Genomic DNA, 27,948 nt, shown 5'->3' with positions numbered 1-27,948 from the left:
TTTGCTTCAAGTGAATTGCTTAACTTTTTGCGATAAAGTTCATGAAGTCGATTTGCTGTTTTATGTGAAACGAGATAAATAGCCCGTTGAGGGAGATATACAACTGGCGCCAGGCTGATAGTGTTGTCTCTTTTCTCTAAACAAAAACCAAAATCACCACCTCGGCTTCTAATTTAACCGCAAACGAAAAATATAATTGAAACGGATTTTAATCCAGAATCGGCATTTTAACCGGATTTAAGCTTGATCTACACGTAGTAACTGCACATTGGTACTAAGTATAGTCGTAGTCATACCCCTAAACATTGCACCCCTAAACAGGACTAAAGTCGCATTTAGAGTTTCTTTCAGGCGACTCTATGGGGGGGGGGGGGGGGGGCGGAGTTGAGGGTAAGGGATTTGGGTGTCGGGTTCCGCTCACACCACCCAACCCGAAACAACGTCTTCCGTACCCTCTAACGAAATAGAATTTATATAGAAAATATGCTTTTACCAGTGTCTGACCCCCCTCCGAAAATTTCAAGTAACCTCCGGGGAGGAATAAGACTGAAAGAAACACTGAACGCATTTGTAGATCATACAGATTTAAGGTAGAGCCTACTTCTTCTATAATAAAGACACGTTTCATACATTTGGCCGCTAAACCTCAATTATGTTACTTTCCGACTTTTTTCTCCAAGGGAGGGGGCCTCTATACATTTGGGAGAAGGGGGGGGGGGTGCGGATTAAATTATTCTGGTGGAGATGGTCTTTACGCAAACCACTTTTAAGATTAGACAAAATTGGCTTATTTTAATTCATTGTTTACGCGAGAATCAATGACGTCATATTGTGTACTTTCCCGGCTTGACTCTTTCCTACTATATGCTCCTTGTGACTACACCAGTAGCGTACGCAGGGGTGGAGCAGGGGAGCGGCCGCTCCCCCTCGGGCCATTTTCAGCAAAGTGGCGCCTTTTTGGAAACTTTTTAAACTCAAAGTTTTAAACATTGATTTTTGTTAAAAATTATTTTTAGTCGGCACATCTCTGTAAATCACAAGATTCATTTTCATGCAGCAATTAAGCATAGTAGTAATAGACTAGTAGAGTCGACGTTCACAGCACGTATTAGCAGCTGCATCAGTTTCTCAATCTAAAAATAACCATTACGATGCATTGCAATGTTTAAAAAACCTCTAAGGGCCCCTTGGCAAGATTAGTGTTAAGTTTAAATTTAAGGCACCTGTATAATGTATTTGTTTAGAATAATTGAATTAGAAAATGCTACACATAAAACTTCACACATAATTACTTTATATATACATGAACCCCTGTGTAAAATAATTATTTTTATAATACCACTGCTACTTATTTAAATCTATTTTTGAATCAGTATACATGTGTAATTGAATATGTATGTTTAGAACAGTCGTCTAAAAAATGACGCTAAGTTATCCTCCCCCCCCCCCCCCACCTCACCACCACAATTGTGTAGAGTGACATTAATGTCACACCTAGGTATACGCTGGGTTGGATAATTGACCTAAAGTGACTGGACAGTGGTGAATGTAGTTGAACCCCCCCCCCCCCCCCCCACCCACCCCCAACCCTCCCCAAACGAATCTGTTAAGTACATTTGGGAAAACGCGTAATGATGTACCAAAGTACCATGCCACCAGAAAATTAGCTTTTGAAACTGGTAAAACTCTGTAAATATTGTTTTTGCAATTACCAGTAAAATGGTGTGTGAACAATACAGTGATCTAACCCATACCTTATCATTATGTTTTAAAAAAAATGATTTTTAAAGAACACAAAAAGTCGCTAGCTAACTTTACCATGTATGATCTGAAATGCAAGACCTATATATTGGTTATCTGTAGGTTATTTATCCGAATTTTATACATGTAAGTCGAAAAGCTGGGTTTTATACCAACTCTGATTTAAAAAACTTTCATTATTCTGTAATACTTTAGCATTTATAATGACAATATATATAATTCTGATTGTAGACAAAATATTTTTGTAAAACCGAATAGCGTTAAGCTACTTTATTAGATTATTGAGTAATTATTGAGTTGTTTTGATATTCATAATTAAATGTGTACACATCATATACATATTTATATTAAAATAGTGATTATTTCCCCTTTTCGCTCGTCTTAATAAATGTCCCAGAAATTATTATGTAATTTTTTTTACAAGGATTACAAAACAGATTATTTTGCGTTCATTGTTTTTGGTTGTAGTGTGTGTATATTTTTGTTTTGTTTAGAGTGATACATTTTTTTTGTTTTGTCAGCCTACATTTTTTGTTTTCTCGGCCTACAATGTGTATGTTTTTTTGTATTTCTTCAGAGTGCTACTTTCAGTTTATTTTACATCATAGCGAAGCAACAACATACAGCTAATATATATATATATATATATATATATATATATATATATATATATATATATATATGTATATATATATATATATATATATATATATATATATATATATATATATATATATATATATATATATATATATATATATGTATATAGAATATATTACAAATTCGGCGCCTTTTTTTGCTATTTTCGCTCCCCCTACACTGAAAACCTGGATACGCCTCTGGACTACACGTTTCGTTTTTCATATTACTATGCATGTTATTACTTTCCTTGTTTTCTCTATATTATCCCCAGTAGATAGATACACAGACAGCGAAACTATTATTATAGATGGTAGCCATGGCGATAAAGTTCATGAAGCCGATTTTCTGTTTTATGTGAAATGGTTGCAATGTCTGCATTCGATTGTATTGTTTTTTTTTTTGTTTTTTTTTTTGGCGTTCGTTTGAATATAAAATGTCTAGACATTCAGAAATAGACCACAAGTGGCGGGGCTTAACTTTTTGCAATAATAGCGTGGCTGTTACTGTTAGCGTCAACGATCTCAATAAACCTTAAGTGATGGTGCACCAATAACAGTGTTAGTGTTTAAAAAATGTTTTCAAATTTTCAGTTTTATCTGTTTGCAGCTGCTAAATATAATTTCTTTTCCTGCAGAATTTTTAAGACACTTAATAAAAAATTAGTTATCATCAATGAATAATATACTGGATTATGTAGATCTTCTCTCAAACAAATTAACAATGCCATTCCATTTTATTATGTTATTTATTAAGTAGAGCTGCTCTCAAGGTCACTAAGCCACTTTCATGCCAGACAAAATCTTTGTTCTTCCTTTACTTCCTGTGTATTTTTCAACAGCAACACTTTTTTAAATATCACTGTATTAGTTGAATCATAATGAAACTGGATTTATTCAACAGCAGAGGCATTTTAATTAGTTTTTAATCTCACTATTATCATATTATTATATTTTAAAAATGGTTTTTTAACTTAAAAAAAAATAAAATAAATAAACTGAAAGTAGTAAAAGTGATAGAATATGCGAAAAAGATGTATCAAAAATTCAATTCTCGCTTCTATCTGTATTTTCAAAATCTTGAACTTGCAAAACTTTAATGTGTGTAAAAAAAAAAGAAATATAGTTTAGGTGTATATGGGTCCATCCAAATGTACCAATCATAGTACATCTGCATACATACGACTGTAAAGGTTCAGTAACATAATTTAAAATCCAAATTTTGATATCACTAGTACAATTTTATTGTCAAAGTTTCGAACAAAATATTTTTTTTCCCATCTAATCCAGATTGGTTATCATTATAACAATAAATTCTGGAAGAAGAATAAATCCATTTAGCTAGGCTTGGCATAAATCACAGCATCCGTTTGGGTCAGGCCTGCTCATAATTTTCAGTTTTCATGTCATTGAGTCCCAGCTCTTCGTTCTGTTCCCAGGTGCGGGTGTATCTTGTGATGGTCAGCTGGGGGTCAGGGTCCGGCGCACAGAGACTCTGGTGTAGGGTAAAACAATTTGATTTTTTTAAAATTTATAATAACACATGAAACAAATTTTTTTAGCAAAACAATATATTAATGGTTGCTTTTCAGTAAACAGTGGTTCCCTGAGGTATGAATTTTATTTGTTCAGTAACCTATCAGTGCTATTTTCTCACTGAAATTAAGTTGCCATTAATTAATTAATCCATTGCAGCCATTTGCAAAGTGCTACCTCAGTTTTTTTTGTCTTTTTTTGGTGAGTGTTTTTATTAAGAAAAATGTATTAATAAATGGCAAATGCATTAAAAAAGCATAATAAAACAGCATGTAAAGGAATAAACTAGTTTTATAAAGAGTATTGTACTTTGGAAATAAGACAACTTAAGCGTTAAAAAGATGCTGGTGGTGGTGTAGAGGGGGGAAGAGATAGGCAGAGAAGATTCACTTTGTTTACTCATTTTCTACCCTCTTAGTGCTGCACTTTATCCTTAAACTCAATGGAACACTGAAAATAATTTTGTTACTTTTGCTTAATTTTCATTACTGCTCTTCACTGATCTATGCCATTTGAGCCATGCTCTACTCACTTTCACAATCAGATTGTATAAAACAAAACCAGTTAAGGAGGTTTTTTCCTTCTCCCTTTCAGAATATTGAGGAAATGAGCTAGGCTAGTATCATTAAATAGCTCTGATGCACAACCAGTTACAATTGTGTCCATGAACCAGGGGTGCCAATTTGGGTTCCCAGAAAGAAGCGCAATGGAAAAAAGCGTAACGGAAAAAAGTGCAAACGGAAAAAAAGCGCAAACGGAAAAAAGCGCAAACGGAAAAAAACGAAAACAGACAAAAGTGCAGACATATATAGCGCAAACAGAAAAAAGCGCAACCAGAAAAAACAACGAAAAATGTGCAAAAGAGAAATTTAGCACAGAGACCTATGTGGACTAGGTGACACATTTATACATGACTGTTAGGGCTGCTGTGAGAGTGTCGTGTTTGACCACGTGATCTACTACCATTTAAAGCATACCACTATGTGCATTCCCATCACCACGATACAGGCGATAATCGCTTTACACAATGCCTATTATTTTCTTGGTCAATAATTATTCAACTACTATTCTCGTATAAATAAACATAAAACTATCCTTGATATCGACATTACACAAAGTATTTCTCACATTCTCCCTTGTCCAAACTGGCCATCTTGAATACCATAACAACAAGTTCCTATGGCAAAACTTCACTCTCTTTCAAACATGCATTCATCATATCTCTCCCACCAAAATACCCTGATAAAACACACATCATAACAATGATGTATTTAATATTATTTCATCATGACACACCTACCTACCTGCCTGCCTAACTTCCTGCCTACCCACCTACCTAATTACCAGATTATATATATATATATATATATATATATATATATATATATATATATATATATATGTATATATGTATATATGTAAGTATGTGTGTATGTGTGTGCGTGTATGTGCGTGTATGTGCATGTATGTGTGTGTATATGTGTGTATGTGTGTGTATGTACGTGTATGTACGTGTATGTACGTATGTGTATGTCTGTGTATGTGTATGTATGTGTATGTATGTGTATGTATATATATGTGTGTGAATATATATGTGTATATATATGTGCGTATATATATGTGCATATATATATATATGTGTGCGTATATATGTGCGTATATATATGTGCGTACATATATATGTGTATATTTATATATGTTTATATAAATATGTGTATATATGTGTGTATATATACACATGTGTGTATATACATGTGTATATACATGTGTATATATGTGTATATATATGTGTGTATATATATGTGTGTATATATATGTGTGTATATATATGTGTGTATATATATGTGTGTATATATATGTGTGTATATATATGTGTGTATATATATGTGTGTATATATGTGTGTATATATGTGTGTGTTTATATATGTGTGTGTTTATATATGTGTGTGTTTATATATGTGTGTATATATATGTGTGTATATATATGTGTGTATATATATGTGTGTATATATATGTGTGTATATATATGTGTGTATATATATGTGTGTATATATATGTGTGTGTATATATATGTGTGTGTATATATGTGTGTGTATATATGTGTGGATATATATGTGTGGATATATATGTGTGGATATATATGTGTATATATATGTATATATATATATGTGTATATATATATGTATGTGTATATATATGTATGTGTATATATATGTATGTGTATATATATGTATGTGTATATATATATGTATGCATATATATATGTATGCATATATATATATATATATATATATATATATATATATATATATATATGTATATATATATCGTTTTGACGTGTGTTTAAACAAGGAGGATTGGTGTGAACGAATATTGGTGTGAAAGTTAATGACGCATTGAATAGTTACGCGGTTCGAAAGAATGTGACGTTTTAGTGTAGGTTCGTTGTTGACGGGGGAAGATGTTAAAAATTACTCTTGTTCTTGTTGTGTTAAAGTGATGTCGTAATGTAGTCCAGTCTTAGTTTGTTCGTTCAGGTCGTCCTTTGTAATGCAATAAATAGTAAAATTAAATAATTTCATCCTGTCGAATCATTTGTATACCTTGGTGTCGTTGTACTTTGGGATGAACTACTGAATGGCTAGACAGAATATAATGGTAGTGTAGACCCTCTCACTTTATAGTTGCAGGACAAATAGCCCCAGTTATAACATATATATATATAAATATATATATATGGGTAGGTGGGTAAGTGGGTGGGTATGTTGTTAGGTGGGTATGTGGGTAGATGTGTGGGTGGGTAGTTAGGTAGGTGGTTGGGTATTTGTGTAGATGATATAGATTATGCCCATTTCCATTTTGCTAACTTAGTAACAGTGTTACAAAATTCGAAATTTCAAACTGGTTTGGCGTAAGGTTAGTTCATTGATCCTATTGAGCCCTACATTACATAGTTAATCAGTTTAACAATGTAGATACCATTGGAGTAGGTGTAAGTCAAAGCCAGATGTTATTATAAAACTTCATCTCTCTTTGTTTCTTTATAAAAAGGTTATGGAAGGTTTTTTAAGGTCTTTTACTGAAATGTTTACCAGACGAATACAAAATGATATAAACAATCATAGCTCTTCTGTCAGACTTTTCTCCGGTGGGGGGTGGGGGGGTCAACATTTTTTGGGGGGTGGGGGGGCGGACACTAGTTAAAGTGTATGTTTACTTTGTAAATTCCATTTCATGATTACGTGCGGAGCGCAGGGGGGGGGGGGGGGGGTAAAAGAGATGCCTGGAAGAGAAACTCTGGCTACATGCTGCCCATTATGCTGTTCAGTACATGTTTTGGTTGGGGTTAGGATTGTTACATATAAGTATTCGCATAGATTTAGAGTAGCGTCCCTTTTGTTTACATGTTTCCATCATGCTTCAAACAATAGTCTATTTTAGTTATATTGAGATTAAAGAATGTAAATAAATAGTACACACAATTCTGTAGAATAGGAACGATTGGGAGGGAAGTGACATATAGCGCAGGAAGTTTAGAGGTTATGTAGGGTATAATAAATGGTGGGGTTAGGAAAGTTAGGGGGTCCATTCTCTAATAGGCAGTCTATGTCTCTTTTGTACTTTCGTGTTGGTTTATTGTCGACCCTGTCCTCACCTCACATCACAACAGTTGGGTGACGCTTACCGTGTAATGTTAAAATAAATAACATGTAATTGAGTTAGTTCGAAGTGAGTTTTCATACAAGCCCAATGCACTAATTAAGGTTGTCACAAAATGTAACATATATGTAACATATGTCAATGATGTCAATGAATTTTCATTAAAAAAAAGATGTCTAGTGCAGTTTACGAAACTAACGAACTTCGCAGATACTTTTTAGGTGGGTAGGTAGGTAAGTGGGTAGGTAGGTGGGTAGGTAGGTGGGTGGGTAAGTGGGTAGGTAGGTAGGTGGGTAAGTGGGTAGGAAGGTAGGTAGGTAGGTGCGTCATGATGTGAAGTAATATTAAATACATAATTGTTATTTTGGTGCGAATGAATGTTGGTGCGAGAGATATGATGAATGCATGTTTGATGACGCGGATGAAAGAGAGTGAAGTTTTGTCATAGGAACAGGTTGTTATAGTATGCAAGCTACGTAGTTCGGATTAGGAGAATGTGAGAGATACTTCGTGTAATGTCGATATCAAGGATAGTTTTATGTTTATTTATACGAGAATAGTAGTTGAATAATTATTGACCAAGAAAATAATAGGCATTGTGTAAAGCGATTATCGCCTATATCGTGGTGATGGGAATGCACATGGTAGTGGTATGCTTTAAATGGTAGTAGATCACATGATCAAACACGACACTCTCACAGCAGCCCTTACAGTCATGTATAAATGTGTCATCTAGTCCATATAGGTCTTTGTGCTAAATTTCTCTTTTGCACATTTTTCGTTGTTTTTTCTGGTTGTGCATTTTTCTGTTTGCGCTTTTTTGCCGTTTGCACTTTTTTCTGTTTGCGCTTTCTTCTGTGTGCGCTTTTTCTTTGTGCGCTTTTTCTGATTGCGCTTTTTCTGTTTGCACTTTTTCTGTTTTCGCTTTTTTCCGTTTGCACTTTTTTTTGTTTGTGCTTTTTTTCCGTTGCGCCAATTTGTACCATTTTGCCAGTAATTTCACGATTTTGACACCTATCTTAAGGAATTATGATTGATTATGCCTGAATACATGGTCATGATAAAAATCAAAATGGCCGTTAAGAAAATTAGTGGATTTTTTTTTAAAACAATTTTCTTTTGGTAACTTTCAGTTCCTGGTCTGAGTCTTATATTTGACAACAACATAATTTTTTGGTATTTCTTATTTAAATGCATCTTCTGTAACAATGCCTACTAACTCTCTTCCCATCCAATGTCGTGAAGGGCGGGAGTTGTGAACTCGCATTGACCCCGCGAATGTGCAGTGGGCATTAAACAATTTTAAAAATCTTCATCATTGACTGACTGATATCAAATGGCCAACATCGGTTAAACCAAGATCTACTCTATTTCACAAAAAGTAGCCATGAAATGATAAACTATGCCAGGGAATTTTTCTTTTTTAATTTATGCCGTAAAATACAAAAATTGTTAAGAATTTTGCTGTCTTTTTAGTGGTTTTAGTCATGAAATAATAAACTATGCCAGTGTAATTTAAAAAAAAAAAAATTATTATGAGGTTAAGTAAAATATTGTTAAGAATTTGGCTGCGACTTGTTAGAAGAAACTTAGGTGAATCACTGTACTCTATAGATATTTTCTCTAAATTAGCAGAGATTATAGATTGTATTTCTGTTCTGTAATAAAAAATATTACCCTTGATTTTGTTAGTAGAAACAACTTTTAAAAAGTTAAATTTTTTATCTTAAAAAAATATTCATTTACCTGAATGTAACTGTTGCCTGAAGCGTCATCCAGTACAAAATGGACACCTGTCCTTTTGCCTTGTACAATCTAAAAATAAATAATAATATTAAATACACAAAATTGCTGGCTGCCTACTTGACGTTACTGGCAGATAAGCAGACTGTGAGGGCACATAACTGTAATGGTATATGCCAGGTACCCAACAGGCCAGCCTAAGTCCGGTACTACGATGTGACCAAGATTTCAAACGTCAGGCTATGTGGTTATCAAATCATGTGCTTAAACAATCATCATAGATACGTTTTGCTGGATGGTCTCTAAAACATTTCAGGAGGGAGAACACTGAGTGAACCCTGCCTAGACAAAACACCAACAGTACTGGCAGTTGATTCTAGAACACTGCCTAGACACAACACCCACACTACTAGCAGTGAACCCTGCCCTAGACAACACCCACACTACTAGCAGTGAACCCTGCCTAGACACAACACCCACATACTAGCAGTGAACCCTGCCCTAGACAACACCCACACTACTAGCAGTGAACCCTGCCTAGACACAACACCCACATACTAGCAGTGAACTCTGCCTAGACAAAACACCTACACTACTAGCAGTGAACCCTGCCCTAGACACAACACCCACAATACTAGCAGTGAACCCTGCCTAGACACAACACCCACATTACTAGCAGTGAACCCTGCCTAGACAAAACACCTACACTACTAGCAGTGAACCCTGCCCTAGACACAACACCCACAATACTAGCAGTGAACCCTGCCCTAGACAAAACACCCACACTACTAGCATTGAACCCTGCCCTAGACAAAACACCCACACTACAAGCAGTGAACCCTGCCCTAGACAAAACACCCACACTACTAGCATTGAACCCTGCCTAGACAAACACCCACACTACAAGCAGTGAACCCTGCCCTAGACAAAACACCCACACTACTAGCAGTGAGCCCTGTTCTAAACACCCACACTACTAGCAGTGAACCCTGTCTAGACACAACAACCACACTACAAGCAGTTGATTATGTCAAAATTATGAATAGACAAATTCGAAATAGCCACCAGACAATCCTGATTAATAACCGGACAGACTTCTCTCCCCCCCCCCCCCCAACCTTTAGACCCTTGTGCTTACTTTACTTAATGCTTAGACTTTACTAAGTGCATTGTGTGTTAGTAATTTCAAACAGAAATTCAAACCTAAACCACAGCATTATCGACATCAAAGGGTTAATTACAGACTTAGCTGCATTAAAAACTAGTCTTAGCTAATTACCTCATCAATCTTCTCACAGAAATCTGACAACTGCTCACACATCTGTGGCTGAGATGAATCACCTCGAAAGAAGGGATTAAAATCCTTGAGCTGAAGATAAGAAAATCATGATAAGAGTAAGGTAAAATATAAGGTACAAATGGTAGAGCTGTAGGCTGCTAGCCTGATGATCTTGAGCTCAGATCTCAGTCCCGAATATGAGCCCACCCAGTTCTAATGGGTACCTGACTCACGTTAGGGAACGTAAAAGCAACTGGGCAAAGTGCTGACCACACATTCCTGTTATGAATGGTATCTTAGGTATTGCAAGAGTATAACAGTACGTGTCTTGTGGAAAGGATTCATATTAATAGAAGATTGTGACTGTGTGACTGTGTGACGAGTTACGTATGGATGTGACGTGTGAGAGTAGGATCTTGTTACTGGGGGAAAGGATTAGATCAGCCTTCTTCATGTTGTGCCAGGGTATAGAGGTATTTGTCATCTTGAATATAGTCATCATCTTTTAAATGTGAAAGTGATTGTCCATGTGTATTAGGCCGTGCAATAAACAACGGAATAAAACAATGTGGTCCTGTCTATAGATTCACGTTGTGATACAAGGTTGACCCCGTCATCATTTTAAATCGTTACTCTACTTCATTTACTGAATGGATCATTAGGTATGAATAAAGGACTTAACTTACTTTATTTATAAAGAAAAACAACAAAATACATGGGGGGTGGGGTGTAGAAGAGACAAAATCTGCCAGATATTTGGAAATGTGCAGTGCAAAAAAAACAAAACAAAAAAAAAACAGGATGAAACGATATGAAAATGAACTATTAGAGTGAAATTGTATAACGTTTCCTCACAACAAAGAGACAAACTAATTACTTCACCTGGATAAATATTTATACTAATTCCCATATTGTCTCAATACAGTACTAAACCCTCACTGAATGAAACCCTTATCATTAACAGATCAGTTATAACAAAATTAGCACTTAACCGTCTAAAGTGTATATAAGTATACTAGCAATCGGTACCCATTTCACGTGAATTATAGGCCTATATATTTTTAAATGTTGAACTTGTTTGAGAAAAATAATTTATAAAATAGTTATTGGTCAACACCCAATGTGCATTACTACACGCTGAACGATATTACTGACAAAGCAAAGAAATAACTAATTAGCTAAAAATCCGACACATTTAACATAACACAGGCACACACTGATTAAGTGACTTAAATGATTCCGTTAAAAACTCGGCTATTCCACGGTATTCTTCTTGTTTTTAAAGTGATTTATTTTTATTAGGTTTTTATTAATAGATCTATAGATTTAAATGAAATAGTTCATTTATTCATCGGTAACCATGCCATATTAAATGCACTCGCTGATTAATGATTAAGAGACTTAAATTAAGAGACTTAAAAGATTTCTTTAAAAACCCGGCTGTTCAATGGTAGTTATGTTGTTTTAAGTAGATAGATCTGGATTCTAGTCTAAATCCAGATTTAGCATCTACGTCTAGTTTTTCCGTAGATCTAGTCTAGATCTAGAATCGAGATCTAGATCTATATCTAGAATCCAAATAGATAATATAAAAACTTATAAAAGTTTAGGCCGAGAAAATCCTATTGTATACATTTCATAGCGTACGTAAAATCTAGCTCTAAATCATATTTGAATGAAATAGTTAATTTCTTTATTTTATTCTAAACTCGGAAGATGACGTCATCAGTTTCGTGCTCTTTTTTTAGTGTAAACAATAAGCGACGTCATTGTTAAATGCGTTCTTGACCCAAGTATAAACATTTTTCCGGTTGCATAATTAAAATTGTTTTTCTACATTCGAATACGCCTTTATTTTTTATTTTTCTTCTTTAAATAAAATTGTGGTTATACATTTAAAACATCTAACATTATTTTCAACAAAAGTCCGTATAAAGTTCTTCATATATCGCTGCAGATTCTGACGTGATGTCCGGCGAAAATATTTTGCGGACAGAGAGAGAGAGAGAGAGAGAGAGAGAGAGAGAGAGAGAGAGAGAGAGAGAGAGAGAGAGAGAGAGAGAGAAGTGCACACTTGGGCTTTTATATATTAGGATAGTTACAGGGATGTGACCAGACCAGGAAAAAATTATGAAATTTTCTTCAGACAAGAACCCCTTATGTTTTATCTATTTTTATCCCATTTTAAGTTAAAGCAGTCTCACACCGTTACTGAACTAATTAATGTTTAATGAAGCTAATATTTTAAATAAAAGAGGTTTATGTTACTCTAATATAACATTGAAAGTCTGATCTAATTGCAATTTAATGTTTACCTTATAAACAACTTTTAAAATTTTTATTTTTACAATGTAACAGAAGTGGCAATTACTTTTTTTTTTACATTAAGCTAATTTAAACTGTACTAATCTAGTCTAGCTGTACTCTAGTTTTCAATTTTAAATTATACCTTATATTCTTTAAAAGATAGGCTTGGTAAAAATGTAAGTCTTCAACTGTTAAGAGTCTAGATTTAGATTAATTGTAATTTGAAAGTTTTGGTTCATGTGATGGAAAATTAAATCAAAACCAGATTAGCTGGAATTAGAAAGGGTCTGATATTTGAACCAAAATTAACCCTTTCGATATACAAGCCGCATCAGTTATTTTTGGAATAGCTGTAAATTGTTAGGGCTCATCCATAAATGATGTCACGTTTTTTTGTGTGAAGATTTTAACCACCCCTCTCGCCTCCGTCACTACGGCCTTAAATAAAATGACGCCACATCTCAGCCAACAACCGCTTCCCCCCCCCTCCCCAAAAAAAAACCCACCTGAATTTGTTTTTTTAAAATCGTTTTTTTTTCTAAAATATTGACTAATCTCGACCAACATAGGGTATTTTAATAAATCTCTATCACAATTTTAAAACAGTTTTCTAAAACACTTAAAAGTGGCTAAAATTCAGTTTCTAACCTTACTTTTTAAAAATAAAAATATGATGTCACACTATCTGAACCTCCCCTCCCCCTCATAACACACTTACAGATCCCCCTTATGAGTGTGACGTTATTTATGGAAGACCCTTTAATAAAAACAGTCTGCATCATATTTTTTCTTCAACAAACAAGACATGGTCGGAGTCACGTTGTTTTCAGTTGTTTTGTTTAATCTGTGTTTTTTATAACTATTTAATTGAAAATAGCGGAAACTTTGAACTAAAAATCTTAACCTACATTTAATCAGACCTAGCGCAATCGTTCAATTGAAAAGAAATGCTCATATTTGAGTGTCAGTTTGAAATCAGCTGAGGAAAATTGCAGTTAAAACGGAAAAATCGGAATACATCTAAAAATCGGAAAAGTCACATCCCTGATATAGTAAACATGTATTAAACGAACCCAATCACTTTATGGTTTCAGAGCAATGGGGCAGAAAGGGAGGAGTTCTAACAGTGTAAGTGATTTGGATCATGTTTTTGTTTTGGTAGTTTACAATATAACTCATATGGTCCTAGAGTCCGCCCAGCTTTGATGGATACCTAATGCTGATGAGTTACTGAGAGTATAGACGGCTGGATTTGTCCGGGAAACAGATTAAGTATACTTAATTTTCTGCCATGGACCATTTGAAAGGGTACTTGATCTTTGTGTCTTACAATACACTTTGCAAGAAAGTAACTTTTTAAAGTGAAAAACAATAGCTTGTTTTAAATACATTGATGGAACTATTGATTAAATGTTAAGCCACTTTTTGAAAGCAAATTGAGAGATAGAGCTGGACCTTCATCATCTTTTAGTGCCGTAGGGCAGATGATGTAGAGTTCATCTATTTCAATAACCTTGACACCAGGGGATAGTTAGGTCACCACTATGCCAAGCAGCCTTTGTTTCCCTACCATTCAACCTCGCAGTTCCTGGTATTGACATAAACACTAAACATTAAATCATAAATTAAAGATGCGCTCTTGAACAGACCTGAGTCTTCACGTCCAGCAGGAGACCCTCAACTGTTGTAAATTTCCCTCCCAGTGTCCCCATCTCCATCTCAAAGTCCAAGTCTGGTATACTCAGTGTGGACAATTCACTCTGTTCAATGTAGGAAAAAATGGTATTAAAACATGTACTGGTATACTCAGTGTGGACAATTCACTCTGTTCAATGTAGGAAAAAATGGTATTAAAACATGTACTGGTATACTCCGTGTGGACAATTCACTCTGCTCAATGTAGGAAAAAAACGGTATTAATATGTACTCTGGTAAATAATTCACTCTGTCCATGTCTAAAAAAGCAGAAATTTTGTACAATAGTGGAATGAGGTGGCAAATCTCTAGATATTCCCAGGCTATTTCCAGGTTTGTAAAATATTTCAAGAACATTTTGTAATAAATAACTGACATTGAGTTTAAAATAATCAGGTCTCAATCAATTGTGATAATATAAATATATCATAATATTCTGAAATCTTACACTACTTTAGTCATTTAATAACCACCTTTAATGTTGGCCGTAAATGCCTTTTAACTTGGTTAAAATCAAATATTCAATTTAATTGTGCTTGAGAGACAGCCTGAACATGACAGTGCTTGTGTGGCCAGTTGTCGTAGACACATCTCAGACCTCAAAGTCAGTACGACTAAGGCCAGAGGATGAGCGGTGGATTAGGGTTATGGAGGAGCGTAATATTGAGTTAAACGAAAAAGTATAATGACAAATGAGCATGTGGCGACACATTATCTTAAAAAAAAAAAAAACACTGCATATTCCTCTTTATTTTTGTCAAAAAAATATTTAAATGGATCAGTAGGAAAACCATCTGACTTTCTGAAAATAATTTGGTCGGCAGAAAAATGTCGGATAATTTTGTTTAGAAAAGAAAAAGCAGATTTCCATTAAAAAGCAGAAGTTACATCTCTGTCATTCAATATGCTAGTAATTAATTTTAACTTCAACATATGCCTAACCATATCTTCTGGTGTGTTTGTTAAAACCACTCACAGTGTGTTTTTTAAAACCACTCAATATGCTGGTATTTAGTCTTACCTTTAACACATCTAGCCATATCTTCTGGTGTGATTGTTAAAACCCTTCAACATGCTGGTATTTAGTCTTACCTTTAGCACATCTCTAGCCATATCTTCTGGTGTGTTTGTTAAAACCACTCAATATGCTGGTATTTAGTCTTACCTTTAACACATCTCTAGCCATATCTTCTGGTGTGTTTGTTAAAACCATTCAATATGCTGGTATTTAGTCTTACCTTTAACACATCTCTAGCCATATCTTCTGGTGTGTTGATAACCAGGTCTATCTTCTGTCCCAGCTCCTCAATCCCTCCTGAGCTTTTGACCTCATTGTCACGATGACCACACTTGCTACATGTTGTTGCCATTATGACCACTTCTTTAAAATGTGGTATATCTGAAGTTTTCACTTAAGGAAATAATTCTCTATTGAGGCAGTGCTTATTTTGATAGTTTTATTTTAAACGATGTACCATGTAATATTGAATATGAAAAAAACAAAAATGTTTGACTAAAAATAAAAGGACTAATTGGAAATCGTTGTCTTTTTGTAAATTTGGCAAAGATTCAATTAATGGCAACAAGTATTTTTTATATTATAGGAAAATTTAAAATTAAAAAAAAAATAATAACATTGCAATAGATAAAATTATATACAGCATTTGGTTCAATAGCCAAATTTTCTGTAACAAAGTCACATACAACCTTACTTTAACAGTGTTCACATTTCTATAAAGGATACTGACAAGCTTCATATGGGTATCACATGGTGACCTACAATTAGGACAGTTGGTACTGAAGGAGAGGACCTTTAAAAAATAAAAGAAAAAAAATCGCAATTGAATAATCAATTTTTAAAAGTTGAAGTTTGTATTTACATTTTTTTTTCCAGGTTCAGGCTTTTGTATGATACTTAGTTTCCACAAACAATATGTAGGAATGTTGGTACATATTTAACTTAGATCAATATATGAGGAGTCCACTTGCAAAACATGCTAAGTCACTTCAGATTGATTTTGAGGAAATCGACTTTAAAACATTTATCTTGTTAAACCGTATGATTTTTTTATGTTTAATGTTAAGAAATTTATTTTATATTATACCTTTTTGAACAAAAATTAGTATACTGCTTTAATTGCTACTTAATTAAGAGGCTAAAAGAATAACTCATGTTTTTTTGAAAAAGTACTCCTCATATGTTAGCCATATCATCGAGATTAAAATTAAATGAGCACAAAAAATTAGTAGAAGAAAAAAAAAAAAATATTAATCGGAAAAAAGATTAGAATAAAATATGTAATGATTATATTGTTTATATACTATTTTCTTACAAAATATATTTTTAAATTGTCCGTAAATAATTAATTTAAATACAAAAACATACCTCATTCTGTGTGTTGAATCCTTCACCATCGTCTTGACCCACAGTTTTCCCTTCACTGTCTTCAACTGGCTCCTCCTCCTGCTCAAGAAGGCCCAAAAATTCATCCTGCTGTCTGGTCCTTGCGTAATGTGACACTGTAAGCTCTGCGTCTTTTGTTGGAGCATATGTTCCGAACGTTAAGAAAAATATATTTAAACAGCCACGTCACTAGAGTACTAAATACATGGGTGGCGAGGGGCTGGTTTCACTCCAATGGCTATATTTGTATGCTAACATAAGCAGTTTAAATAAATTTTGGAACACTGTTTCAGATAATACAAAAGTTTACTGTGTATCACCCAGTTATATTTATATAATCCAAAGACATACATGTTAGCTAGAAGGGGTTTCTAACAATTTTTTTAAATAATTATTTTCCATTTAATTAATCTAATACAATTTTTTAATATTTTTTTATTCGCATGATAAGTGTGGAAATGTCTGAAGTTGTCAGTAGATTGTAATGATGGTACTTTTTTTCTCCAACGTTAACATAAGATCTAACCATAATTCCTAATGGGAATACCAGGAAAACCCACCTTAAATAATATTTTAACACCCTCCCTGTGTTGATAGTCAAGCATAAACATATTATGCAAACTATTGACTCTTTAAGAATGTAACGAGGCTCCCAGCAATTGACAGACTGGCCTGCCATACCATACCGTTCAATAATATTTTCTCTATTTAATTAGTTGTTTTTCAAATCCAAGTTTTTAATCATAAAGCTCCATGTGTTGATTTTGTATTTTACAGAACTTTTTTTGAAAAACCACTAACTAAACAGCATTTTTTTAACACTGCAGAATGCCATTCAGTGGCAAGCCTATTACGCTTCTGTTGCTGGGGTATAAAATTAACCAAAATTTAATTATTCTAATACTAATCAGATACATGATTTTTGTAGGAAAATGGATGTACTTTCATTTTATATGAATAAGAACTTATGAAAATTAAATCTTATCATTAATTTTTCTGACAGAAGTATATTTTTTTCCCAACAAAAGCAACTCTTTATCTTTTTTTCTTTAATTTTTAAAACTAAGTAATTATGTTTCTAAAATAAATAAATAATTACTTAAAATTAATATTAGTGTGTAGGGCATTCAATTATAGTTTATTTATATCAGTTATGTATAGGTTTTAAATCATCGGGTAAAAAGATAATTTCGTTTTGCGGCAAAAAAAAAAAATTACAGGCTTAAATATTTAAGGCAATAGAATTAAAAAGGATATGGATTCTCTAGAAAGCTGTTGCCAGATGGGTCATCTAGTACCTATAAACAGAGAAAGAATATACTATATAGATACTGAACTTGAACTGTATAATTTTAACTGTGACCCTACCTGATGAAATAATTTGCTTTGCAACTAAAGCATTTTTGACCTACAAATGGAAATTTTAGGTAGGTGAATGGATATCACTTGTGGGATTTTAGTTACTCTAATTATATATTCATATGGACACACATTTTTAAAATTAGAAAACTAATAAGCTTAGTATATGGATACAAAAATGACAAAATATTCAAAGAACCAACTGTAGGTAAAATTAGCAACATTCTGGGACCAGTGTTCAGATTCCTTACCAATTTTCCCCATTACAATCCAAGTTATAAATGCTATAGAACTGAATAAAAAACTCAAAGACGGCCGTCAGCGCCAAATGACTCAAAGCATCATGAAAGGGCCACAGTTTCAAAAATACTAACAAAAAATATTAACGTAAAAGTGTATTTATTTTTAATCAACTTTATTTTTCTGTCACGATTTTCTTCTTTACTAACAGAATCAAGGATAAGATTTTCATTAAGATCAACAATCACCTTATTTATAAGAAAAACAAGCCATCTTGGCAAGAAACACCAAGTTACCTGGCTATCTACACAAACTACTTCTACATTAAAAACTAGACGACTTACAAACTGAAATGGTTTCTCAACCAGTTTTAAGTCTTTCAACTTTCCAATAAACTCTTCAATCTTTTCTGCTACATCTGGGTGCTCAACCTTTCAAATTAAAAAGTAAAAAATATAGAATATAGAATACGCAAAACCTGTCCAGTAAACTTTTTTTTTTAAATGGGCTATCCTTACACTTACACACAGGCATGTTAATTAACAGCATTTTACAAATATTTTAGGATTAACCTTTTAGAAATAAAAAATTCTTAAAAGATTAGCTAATAGATGATATCTGGAAAATCAATCAGAAGTGATGTAGCCGATTTTGAAATATCATCCATCATAATATTGCCTAGTAACTGTTAAAATTACTTGACCATTGAGTTGGAAGTTTAGTAGTACTAAATTTTGTATTTACACTTTTGTACCAGACTCAGAATACCCATATTTAAGTATGTAAAAGTGAAGATCCCTTTCTAAACTGACGCTCCATGAGACAGGTGAAATAAAGTCCACCTGTTTCTGTGACTTCAGCATATAGAGGGACAGTATGATCAGCACTATGCCTATTGGCCTTTACTTTCCCTAACATAAATCAGGTACCACTCAAAGTATCATTTAAGTATAAGATAATTATGAATCACCAGGGACAAAGCTAAAGTAAAAAACGCTAATGTTTACCTTCCTTTGTACTTGTTGCTGCTCCAGGCCATCAATCACTTGGCTAATCACACCTTCCAATGTTGTCAAATCTAAAGGTTATACAAATATGTCTATACATTCATAATGAGTACATTTTAGGGTATTAAGACAATTACAAATTATGGTCACTGCTGCATAATCTTAAGTCTAGTGAAAATAGGAATATAGTCCACAATACAAATTAACAAAAAGAAATAAAGTATCATTTTGACGCCGGGAAATTAAAGAAGCAGAATAAGTAGTTTATTCTCTTATTCCCCCCCCCCCCTTCCCTTCAGAGCAAAAGGGCATTTTAAAACAATTGGTTCACGACCACCAGGAATTTAGTTCAAGATTAACTGGATTTTTCTCTGCAATTGAAATCTTTTTCTGTACTGGTGATGTCTGGTCCTGATCAATATTTCTACAAGCTTTTTGATTTGGCTTTGTGCTACCTTTTTACCTTACCAAAAAATTTTGGTTACTAATCTGTTGCTAATCTGCAAGTCTCAAGTTTGCTCAGGGTTCAAGTCAGTATAACAGCCCCGAGTCCGTCTAGCTCTGTTGGGTACCTAACTCACGTTAGGGAAAGCAGAGGTGGTTGGGCATAGTGCTGATCACGCTATCTCTGAAACAGATTAACTCTACTTCATCTGACCCAAGTGTCTTGGGCACAAACAGGAAAAGATGAAGCATATAGCAGGTCTTTGTACATTAATTCTGTACACGTTAAAGATTTACTGCTTGAACTTACTTGATTTTCCTGGAGCTACCTCAAAATCTAAACTTGGAATACGAATTGTAGCATATTCTGTTTTCACGACTTGTCTATTCAAATCCTAATACAGAAGTAAAACAACCAAAATTGCTTCGTATATTTTTAAATAGACAATAAATACACCATCATTATAATGAACACAAACTCTAAATAATGAAAGACTTTTTTAAAGATAAAAAAAAAACCACAATGTACACCAAATGGCATTAATTACATGAATATACATACCCGGATGTTTGTAACATTTAACTTGTATGATACACCACGATCCTGAATGCTTCCACCTGACTGTAACTCAGCATTTTTATTCCCACAGTGGTCACAACAAAAAGAGGAAACAATTACTTCTTTGTAAAATGGAATTTTGGTTAGGAAAAGACGTGTGACTCCCTGAAAATAAAAAGCAAACAAAATACATATTTTTATATAAATAAAATACTTTTGAAGATGTCTAACATTGCAGGTGAATGTATAACACAATGTTAAAGTTTAACCATCTTAAATAAAGTTAAGATTCGAACTCTGTTGTTTTTTAGAGAGCATTTTACAATTCTAAAGACAAATGAACCATTACTCAGGTGTTTGCATGGTGACAGAACACCAAGGTTGTAAAACCACTATGATCAGCTGTTTAGAAACATAAGGCAGTCTGTTTAAGTAAGTAAAGAATCCTCTTTAGACCTAGCGATTCATAGGGCAGATAAAGTAGAGATCATGTTTCTTGACTTCGGCATATGAAGGAAAGGTGTGGTCAGCACTTTCCCCAACACGAGTTAGATACCTATAAGTGCTGGGTGGACTCAGCTACTAACTTGTACCTGGATTCGAACTTGAGACTTTCAGGCTAGCAGTCTAGCTTATCTACCACCTAGGCCACACTGTCCCAGCAGTCTGTTAATTAAAATATTCTAAATTTTCATATTTTTTTTCAATTTACCTCTTGGACACCCCACAAAAAAAATCAAAATAGACTAGGATGTCTAAGGATGTTATATATTCCTGATCTTACAAATGAACCAAAATTTTTTTAAACACGATTAAATTTTATCATATCTTATTGATGTATATCAACTGCTACCTTACCTGCTCTTCACAGTTGACACAAAGGCTTTCCATTTCTGTGATTTCTGGGTCATAATCTTCAGCTGTTATATCTCTGAATAAAGGCTTGTTTAATGTGTCGCTGCTTGCTATATTTTCATTGGTTTCATACATTTTGATTCTTTAGACTTTTACTGTTTAAAGTTACCTTAGAACTGAAAAAAAAGAGAAAAGCGCATAATTAGAAAAAGGTTGAGCATCAAGTCAGCAGCAATAACAAATCATCACATCCTCTTTTCCAGTTCGTGCCCCCCCCCCCCCCCCCAAGAGATGCCTGGAAGATACTCTGTACTCTGTAGTACCTGTACACATCACCTGTGAAACAACAAAAAGGAATTAAGTCATGCACACTTTATTCTATGGCCTGATCAACGAAATAGACTGGGCTCTCCGTTTGCTTTATTTAATAGTTTAATATAAGTTAGCAGACAAGACAAATCTTTTGTTTCGACTATCAAGTAGATTCTATTCTAGATAATAGATAATCTAGTCTCTAGATCTAGAGTCTAGAATTATAATATTCTAATTATTCTTCCATTCTAGATCCACTTGAACTTGAAACTGTTGAACTTGATTATAGAAGATTAATGATAATGCAATGCCATTCTTACAAACCAGCGCTTCAAAAACATAAGAATCTTATCTAAATAATATTAAATAATAAATATCTAAGGTCTAAGATAGATCAAGACTAGAATTAAGATAAGACTGATTAAGTAGATCTAGATCTAGATCTAGTAAGTAGAATGTGTAAGTATAAGTAAAGTAGTAAACTAAATCTAGATCTCTGCTGATCTAGACTAGATCTAGATTACTAGATACTAGATTAGATCTAGTAATCTAGTACTAGATTTCTAGATCTAGATCTAGTACTCGAGTAGTTAGTAGTACAACTTACTTAGTAGATCTAGTACTAGTAGTACGTAGATTCTCTCTAGAATCTAGCTAGATCTAGTAGGCTATCTTATCTAGATTCTAGTTCTATAGAATTAAGATTTAGACTAATCTACTTCTAGATCTAAATGTTACCTTTAATTATAAATGTTGTTTAGTGATTAATAAACACACAGACAGAGAAGAATAGTAGTGGCACGCCTGTACTGTGTACTTCACAAACCTGGTACTTTCACTTACGACAGTATTTATATCGTGGCAATTTAAAAATATGGATCGTTGTTGAACATTCTAGACCAGCGGTTCCCATTGTATATTAACATGACCCGATTGTTTTGATAGGATAGGTTTAAAAAGAGACTGGAAAAATTTTCGTGTACTGTTTATATAATATATTATTATTATTATTATTTTAAAAATGTACCCTAGTAACGAACATTTTATCGAGAAATTTTAAAAATGCATCAAGTGTTCAGGAAACCTTTGGTAATGCCTACAAGCCCAGCAGAAACTAAACTGATGTTTTTTTTCTGGTGCAAGTAGCAATATATTTAAATAGTGCCCAATTTTGCGTGATATGTTTAGGCAAACATTATAAGCTTTTGGAAGCTTGATAATCTTGTGGGTTAAAATAATGTGTAATCCTCTTTTCTATTTATTTAACCAATTTATGTAGCCGAATTTTCGAGAAAATAAGAAAAAAAAATTGCACAATTTAAAGGGAAATCATGAGCTGAAATAATTTACGTGTCGTAATTCAACTCGTTTGCAATCTTACACACTTCGGGGGGGGGGGGGGGGGGGGGGGGCACTGAGGAACGACTACCCCCCCCCCCCCCCCCTTCCGAACGAAATAGAATTTATACAGAAAATATATGCTTTTACTTTTCCAGTGTTAATACCCCCCCCTGAAAATTTCAAATGCCCCCCCCCTCCCTCCCCGAGAAAAAAATACCGCTAACACAATCTAGCAAGCAGTGGTCCCAGTATGATAGGACTCGGGGATAAGGCTAGTGCACTAGGAGTGGCAATGATAGAACAACAAAAAATTAATTATATCAAATTGATATGTGACGCCGGGACGGAGTACAGAGTGTAAAATCTACCCCGTCAGTTGCGGGTCGGTTAAGCTCATGGTTGCTGAACCGATAAGTCCCAAGTTCGAACCCCCGGGCAGCTGATAGCTCGATAGCTGTGGATAGTTTGTTATTGGATGGACAAAGGCTATGGAAGCAAATCAAAAAAAAAAAAAAAAAATTAAGAACGAAGAAGAAAAAGTTGCGGGTTCGGAACCCATTTGGGATACGAGATTATCCAGGTGATTTGTCTCACATTGTCGCCTCTAGTCAAACGACCTCTATGGCTCCACAGCAGGGGCGGAACTACAATGCGGGGGGCCCACGACGTTTAGGGGCCCAATTCCGACCAAAAAAACAATAAATTTTATTTTCATAAATAATGTTTTCCGTGCACCTTGATAGTGGTTTTGTAAAAAACAAACAGGTCTACTTTAGCAGTAATTGTTCTACAGTAACTAACACACACTGTTGCGTAGAAAAATATAAAATCTACAAGAGCTGTAGTTTGAAAGATAGGCAAAGGTTACCACTACTTCCATGACTTACTGCCCTTCATCAAAACACGGGTGCCCATAAAGCTCATTTAAATAGTTTTGTACTATGTAAATTAAAGAGCCATTTATTCTCTTAATTATTATTAAAATAAGGCATATTAAAGAATCCTATAGCTATAAAAATGAATGTATTCAAAACTAATAATATAAATACAAAAAATCATAAAAATAAACATAACGCGAGAAACCATTTCAAAATCAAGCTTAAGTGTTTATATAATTTTGACCAGCCATCATTTTTGTCACAATTTTTGGCAAACATAAAGACGTAATCCAAATATTTGTAAAACACGATGCGGGCCCGAAATGAGTTCGGACTAATTATTGTCTGATTCGTTATCTCAGAGTGGTTATACATTGCAATCCTAATTTATAAAAGCCCAATGTGCGCACATCTCTCTCTCTCTCTCTCTCTCTTTCTCTGTCCGCAAAAAATTTTCGCCGGACATCACGTCAGAATCGGCAGCGATATATCGAGAATTTTTTACGGACTTTTGTTGAAAATAATATGTTAGATGTTTTAAATGTATAACCACAATTTTACTTAAAGAAGAAAAATAAAAATTTAAGGCGTATTCGAATGTAGAGAAACAGTATTATTTATGCAACCGGAAAAGCATTAATATATGTGAAAAAGAACGCATAAAACTGTGACGTCACTATTGCTTATACATTAACTATTGACGTCATCTGCCTAAATAGCGAAGATGTTAGTGTACATTAAACCACGCAGGTGGTGCGGGTTCGAGACACACCAAGTCAACTTGGTTAATGTATTTATTTTTATTATGCTCGGGCTAAACTTAAAAAAAAATTCTTTTAGGAATCTAGATCTAGATCTAGATTGTCGGGTGTCCGATAGGGCACTTCCCGGCGCCGCAGGCGCTTCAAATTTGGCAGGATCTTGCCTTGGGGCGACAGAACACGGGGGCCGGTTGGCCGAAAAGTCTACGATGAGGGGGTCAAAACTGACCTCGACTGACCGGTACCTTATATGAGCTATAAATCGAAAAAAAATGTCCACGGATTAAACCTCTTCATAACTCTTGAGGTCGTAGACCGACCCTCGGGCGAATTAATTAAGCATGCAAATTCTCAATGTTTTCGAAAGCCTAAGCGAAGCTGGGCAGCATGCCTAGTAAAATAGATTAAAATACTCAGGTAATAGACTATTTAAAATTTTGAGAAGCGGGCTACTTATATATATGTATGTATGTATGTGTATATATATATATATATATATATATATATATATATATATATATATATATATATATATATATATATATATATATATATATATATATATAGGGGGGGGGGGCCCAAAAAATTTTTTTTGCGGGGGAGCCTTTTTTTTCTAGTTCCGCCACTGCGGGTAGAGAAACATTAGGTCAAAGGTGAGAATAGGAACGGCCAGGAAATGTATATGCCGTGGCAACATAACCAAAAAAAAATTGTGTCTAAAAGTGTATTAACGATGTTCAGCAGATGCGTAGCGAGGGGCGCCAAAATGGGTTGGAAAAACAAATTAAAATCTGATTTTAGCTGCAGTTTTGCATTATAAATATAACATATATATAAGGGGGGTGCAAATTGAAAGTTTAAGGGGGGTGTGTGCAAATTGAAAGGTTGTTCTCGAGGGGGGGGGGGCGCGTTAAATTGAAAGTTTGTGCCCGGGCGCCGGGAAGGGTCGCTAGGCCTCTCATGATGTGCGCCACTGTTCACTGTGTAAGTATCAATAACTGTTGTAAATATGCCGCGCAGTCGTTTCGTAAAAAAAACAACACAACACACAAAGTATTCTGTAAGTCGATTCAGTGCACATCACACACAAAATTCATCTTGCACACAAGCTTTTGAGCAATGATGATAATATACACCTCGACATATACATACGATTACTTCAGTTCTTTAAAGCGTTTTGTTTTTGTCATGGTGGAGGGGGGGGGGGTAAGCCACAACATCACCCTTATATTTTTCAAGTTCAGACTTTAAACGTGTATTTTGTATCATAGTAATTGATCAATACAAACATATTACATTATAACCCAGCGTTGTAACGAAAAATTGGACCGCTCTCAAAATCTTAGCAGGGGTCGGAAAAGCTCATGGTAGCTTAACTGAAAAAAAGTCCCGAGTTCGAATCCCCGGCCTGATAAGGCTCGATAGCTGGGGTACAGCAACTCATTTAAGAGAGACAACTCCAAAATCAAACTGCTGCATTGTAGTTAGTTCTTGGTTGGACTATGGAAGCAGATCCAGAAAGAAAAGCGGGCTGAAGTTAGTCGAAGGAGGAAATCCATTCCAACATTACAATTAACAACGAAGAAGAAGAAGAAAAAGTCTCAGTTTAGAAACCCTTTCCTGTTCTCTAAAATATTTATGGTATAAGCCTAAAGATGAGTACCAGAGGCGTATCCAGGTTTTCGTTGTAGGGGGAGCGAAAAGAGCAAAAAAGGCGCCGAATTTTTAACACGTTCTACATAAGTGTATTATATATATATATATATATATATATATATATATATATATATATATATATATATATAATTGCTAGCTGTATGTCATTACTTCGCTATGATGTAAAATAAATTGAAAGAAGCACTCTGAATAAATAAGATAAAACACACAATGTAGGCCGACAAAACAAAAATTGTATCAAACTAAACAAAAAAATATATATACACACTACAACCAAAACCAATGAACGTAACACAATCTGTTTTGTAATTCTTGTAAAAAAATTTCTTACATAATAATTCCTGGGAAATTATTTAAGACAAGTGAAATAGGGGAAATAATCACTCTCTTAATATAAATATGTATATATCTACACATTTAATTATAAATGTCAAAACAAATAAATAATTACTTTAGAATATAATGAAATTGTTTAACAATATTCGTGTTTACAAAATGTTTTTGTCTATAATCAGAATTTAATAAATCGTCATCATAAATGCTAAAGTATTACAGCATAATGAAAGTTTTTAAAATCAGAGTTGGTATAAAACCACGCTTTTAGATTCTAAAGAAAACCATTCGGAATAAAAGCCTACATTTAACTAAAAGCGGTCTTTTAGTTCAGATCATATATTTTTAAATAACTACTGCTTCTTTGTGTTCTTTAAAGATCATTTTTAACATAGTGATAGGTAAGCGTTAGATCACTGTATTGCTCACACACCCTTTTACTGGTAATTGCAAAAACAATATTCACAGAGTTTTACGTTTAAAAAGCTAATTTTCTGGCGGCATGGTACTTTGGTACATCATTACGCGTTTTTCTACATGTACTTAATAGATCAGTTCTGGGTGGGTTGGGGGGGGGGGGTGGTTTCAACTTCATTCACCACTGTCCGGTCACTTTAGGTTAATTATCCGACCCATTGTATACCTAGGTGTGACATTAATGTCGCTCTACACAATTGTAGTGGTGAGGTGTGGGGAGGGGGGAGGAGATAACCAACTCAGAGTGAACATAGCGTCAGTTTTTAGATGACTGTTCTTCCTTCCTTCCTTATACGGAAACCGGCTCAGAAGGTTCACTTCCATTAGCCAGGCAGGCCTCAGTGTGGCAAACCCCGAGAGAGTTTCCCACACCTTGGTCGCTACTTCCGTGGGCTCTCAACGGGCTTTCCTTCCCCACCCACCAGACGCGGGACGTCGTCCTACCGCCTGGTACCCAGCTTGATCGTGGGGGGCCTTCAGCCAGATCAAAACCCTCTAGCTGCTGTTATCTGCCACTGGCCATTCCGCACCCACTAGGGGGGACATGAGTTTGGTCGGACCAGTGGCATTATTCCGAAGCCCCGTTAAGGCCGCCGCCTTAATGACTGTTCTAAACATACATATATATTACACAAATATATATTACACAAATATATATTACAGAAATAGATTTAAATAAGTA

At 34.4% G+C, this 27,948-nt stretch overlaps 1 protein-coding gene across 1 annotated transcript; it reads right to left on the bottom strand.

The window, feature by feature from the left end:
- Window positions 1-3,620: 3,620 nt before the first annotated feature.
- Window positions 3,621-22,579, bottom strand: LOC131929708 (zinc finger protein ZPR1; the record flags this gene model as incomplete). Its single annotated transcript, XM_059286047.1, is given in 14 exon segments — window positions 3,621-3,894; window positions 9,342-9,410; window positions 10,618-10,707; window positions 14,574-14,684; window positions 15,858-16,018; window positions 16,364-16,430; window positions 17,006-17,172; window positions 18,282-18,321; window positions 18,967-19,053; window positions 19,630-19,700; window positions 20,384-20,468; window positions 20,636-20,797; window positions 21,491-21,663; window positions 22,538-22,579. Coding segments are annotated over 13 exon segments (1,362 nt in total). The 3' UTR covers window positions 3,621-3,774.
- Between the last annotated feature and the right edge of the window lie 5,369 nt (window positions 22,580-27,948).

This window comes from Physella acuta, unplaced genomic scaffold (genome assembly GCF_028476545.2).
Source record: "Physella acuta isolate Inbredline_101_S28 unplaced genomic scaffold, ASM2847654v3 ptg001664l, whole genome shotgun sequence".
Taxonomy (NCBI): Eukaryota; Metazoa; Mollusca; class Gastropoda; family Physidae; genus Physella; species Physella acuta.
This window is presented reverse-complemented; position numbering and strand designations above follow the sequence as displayed.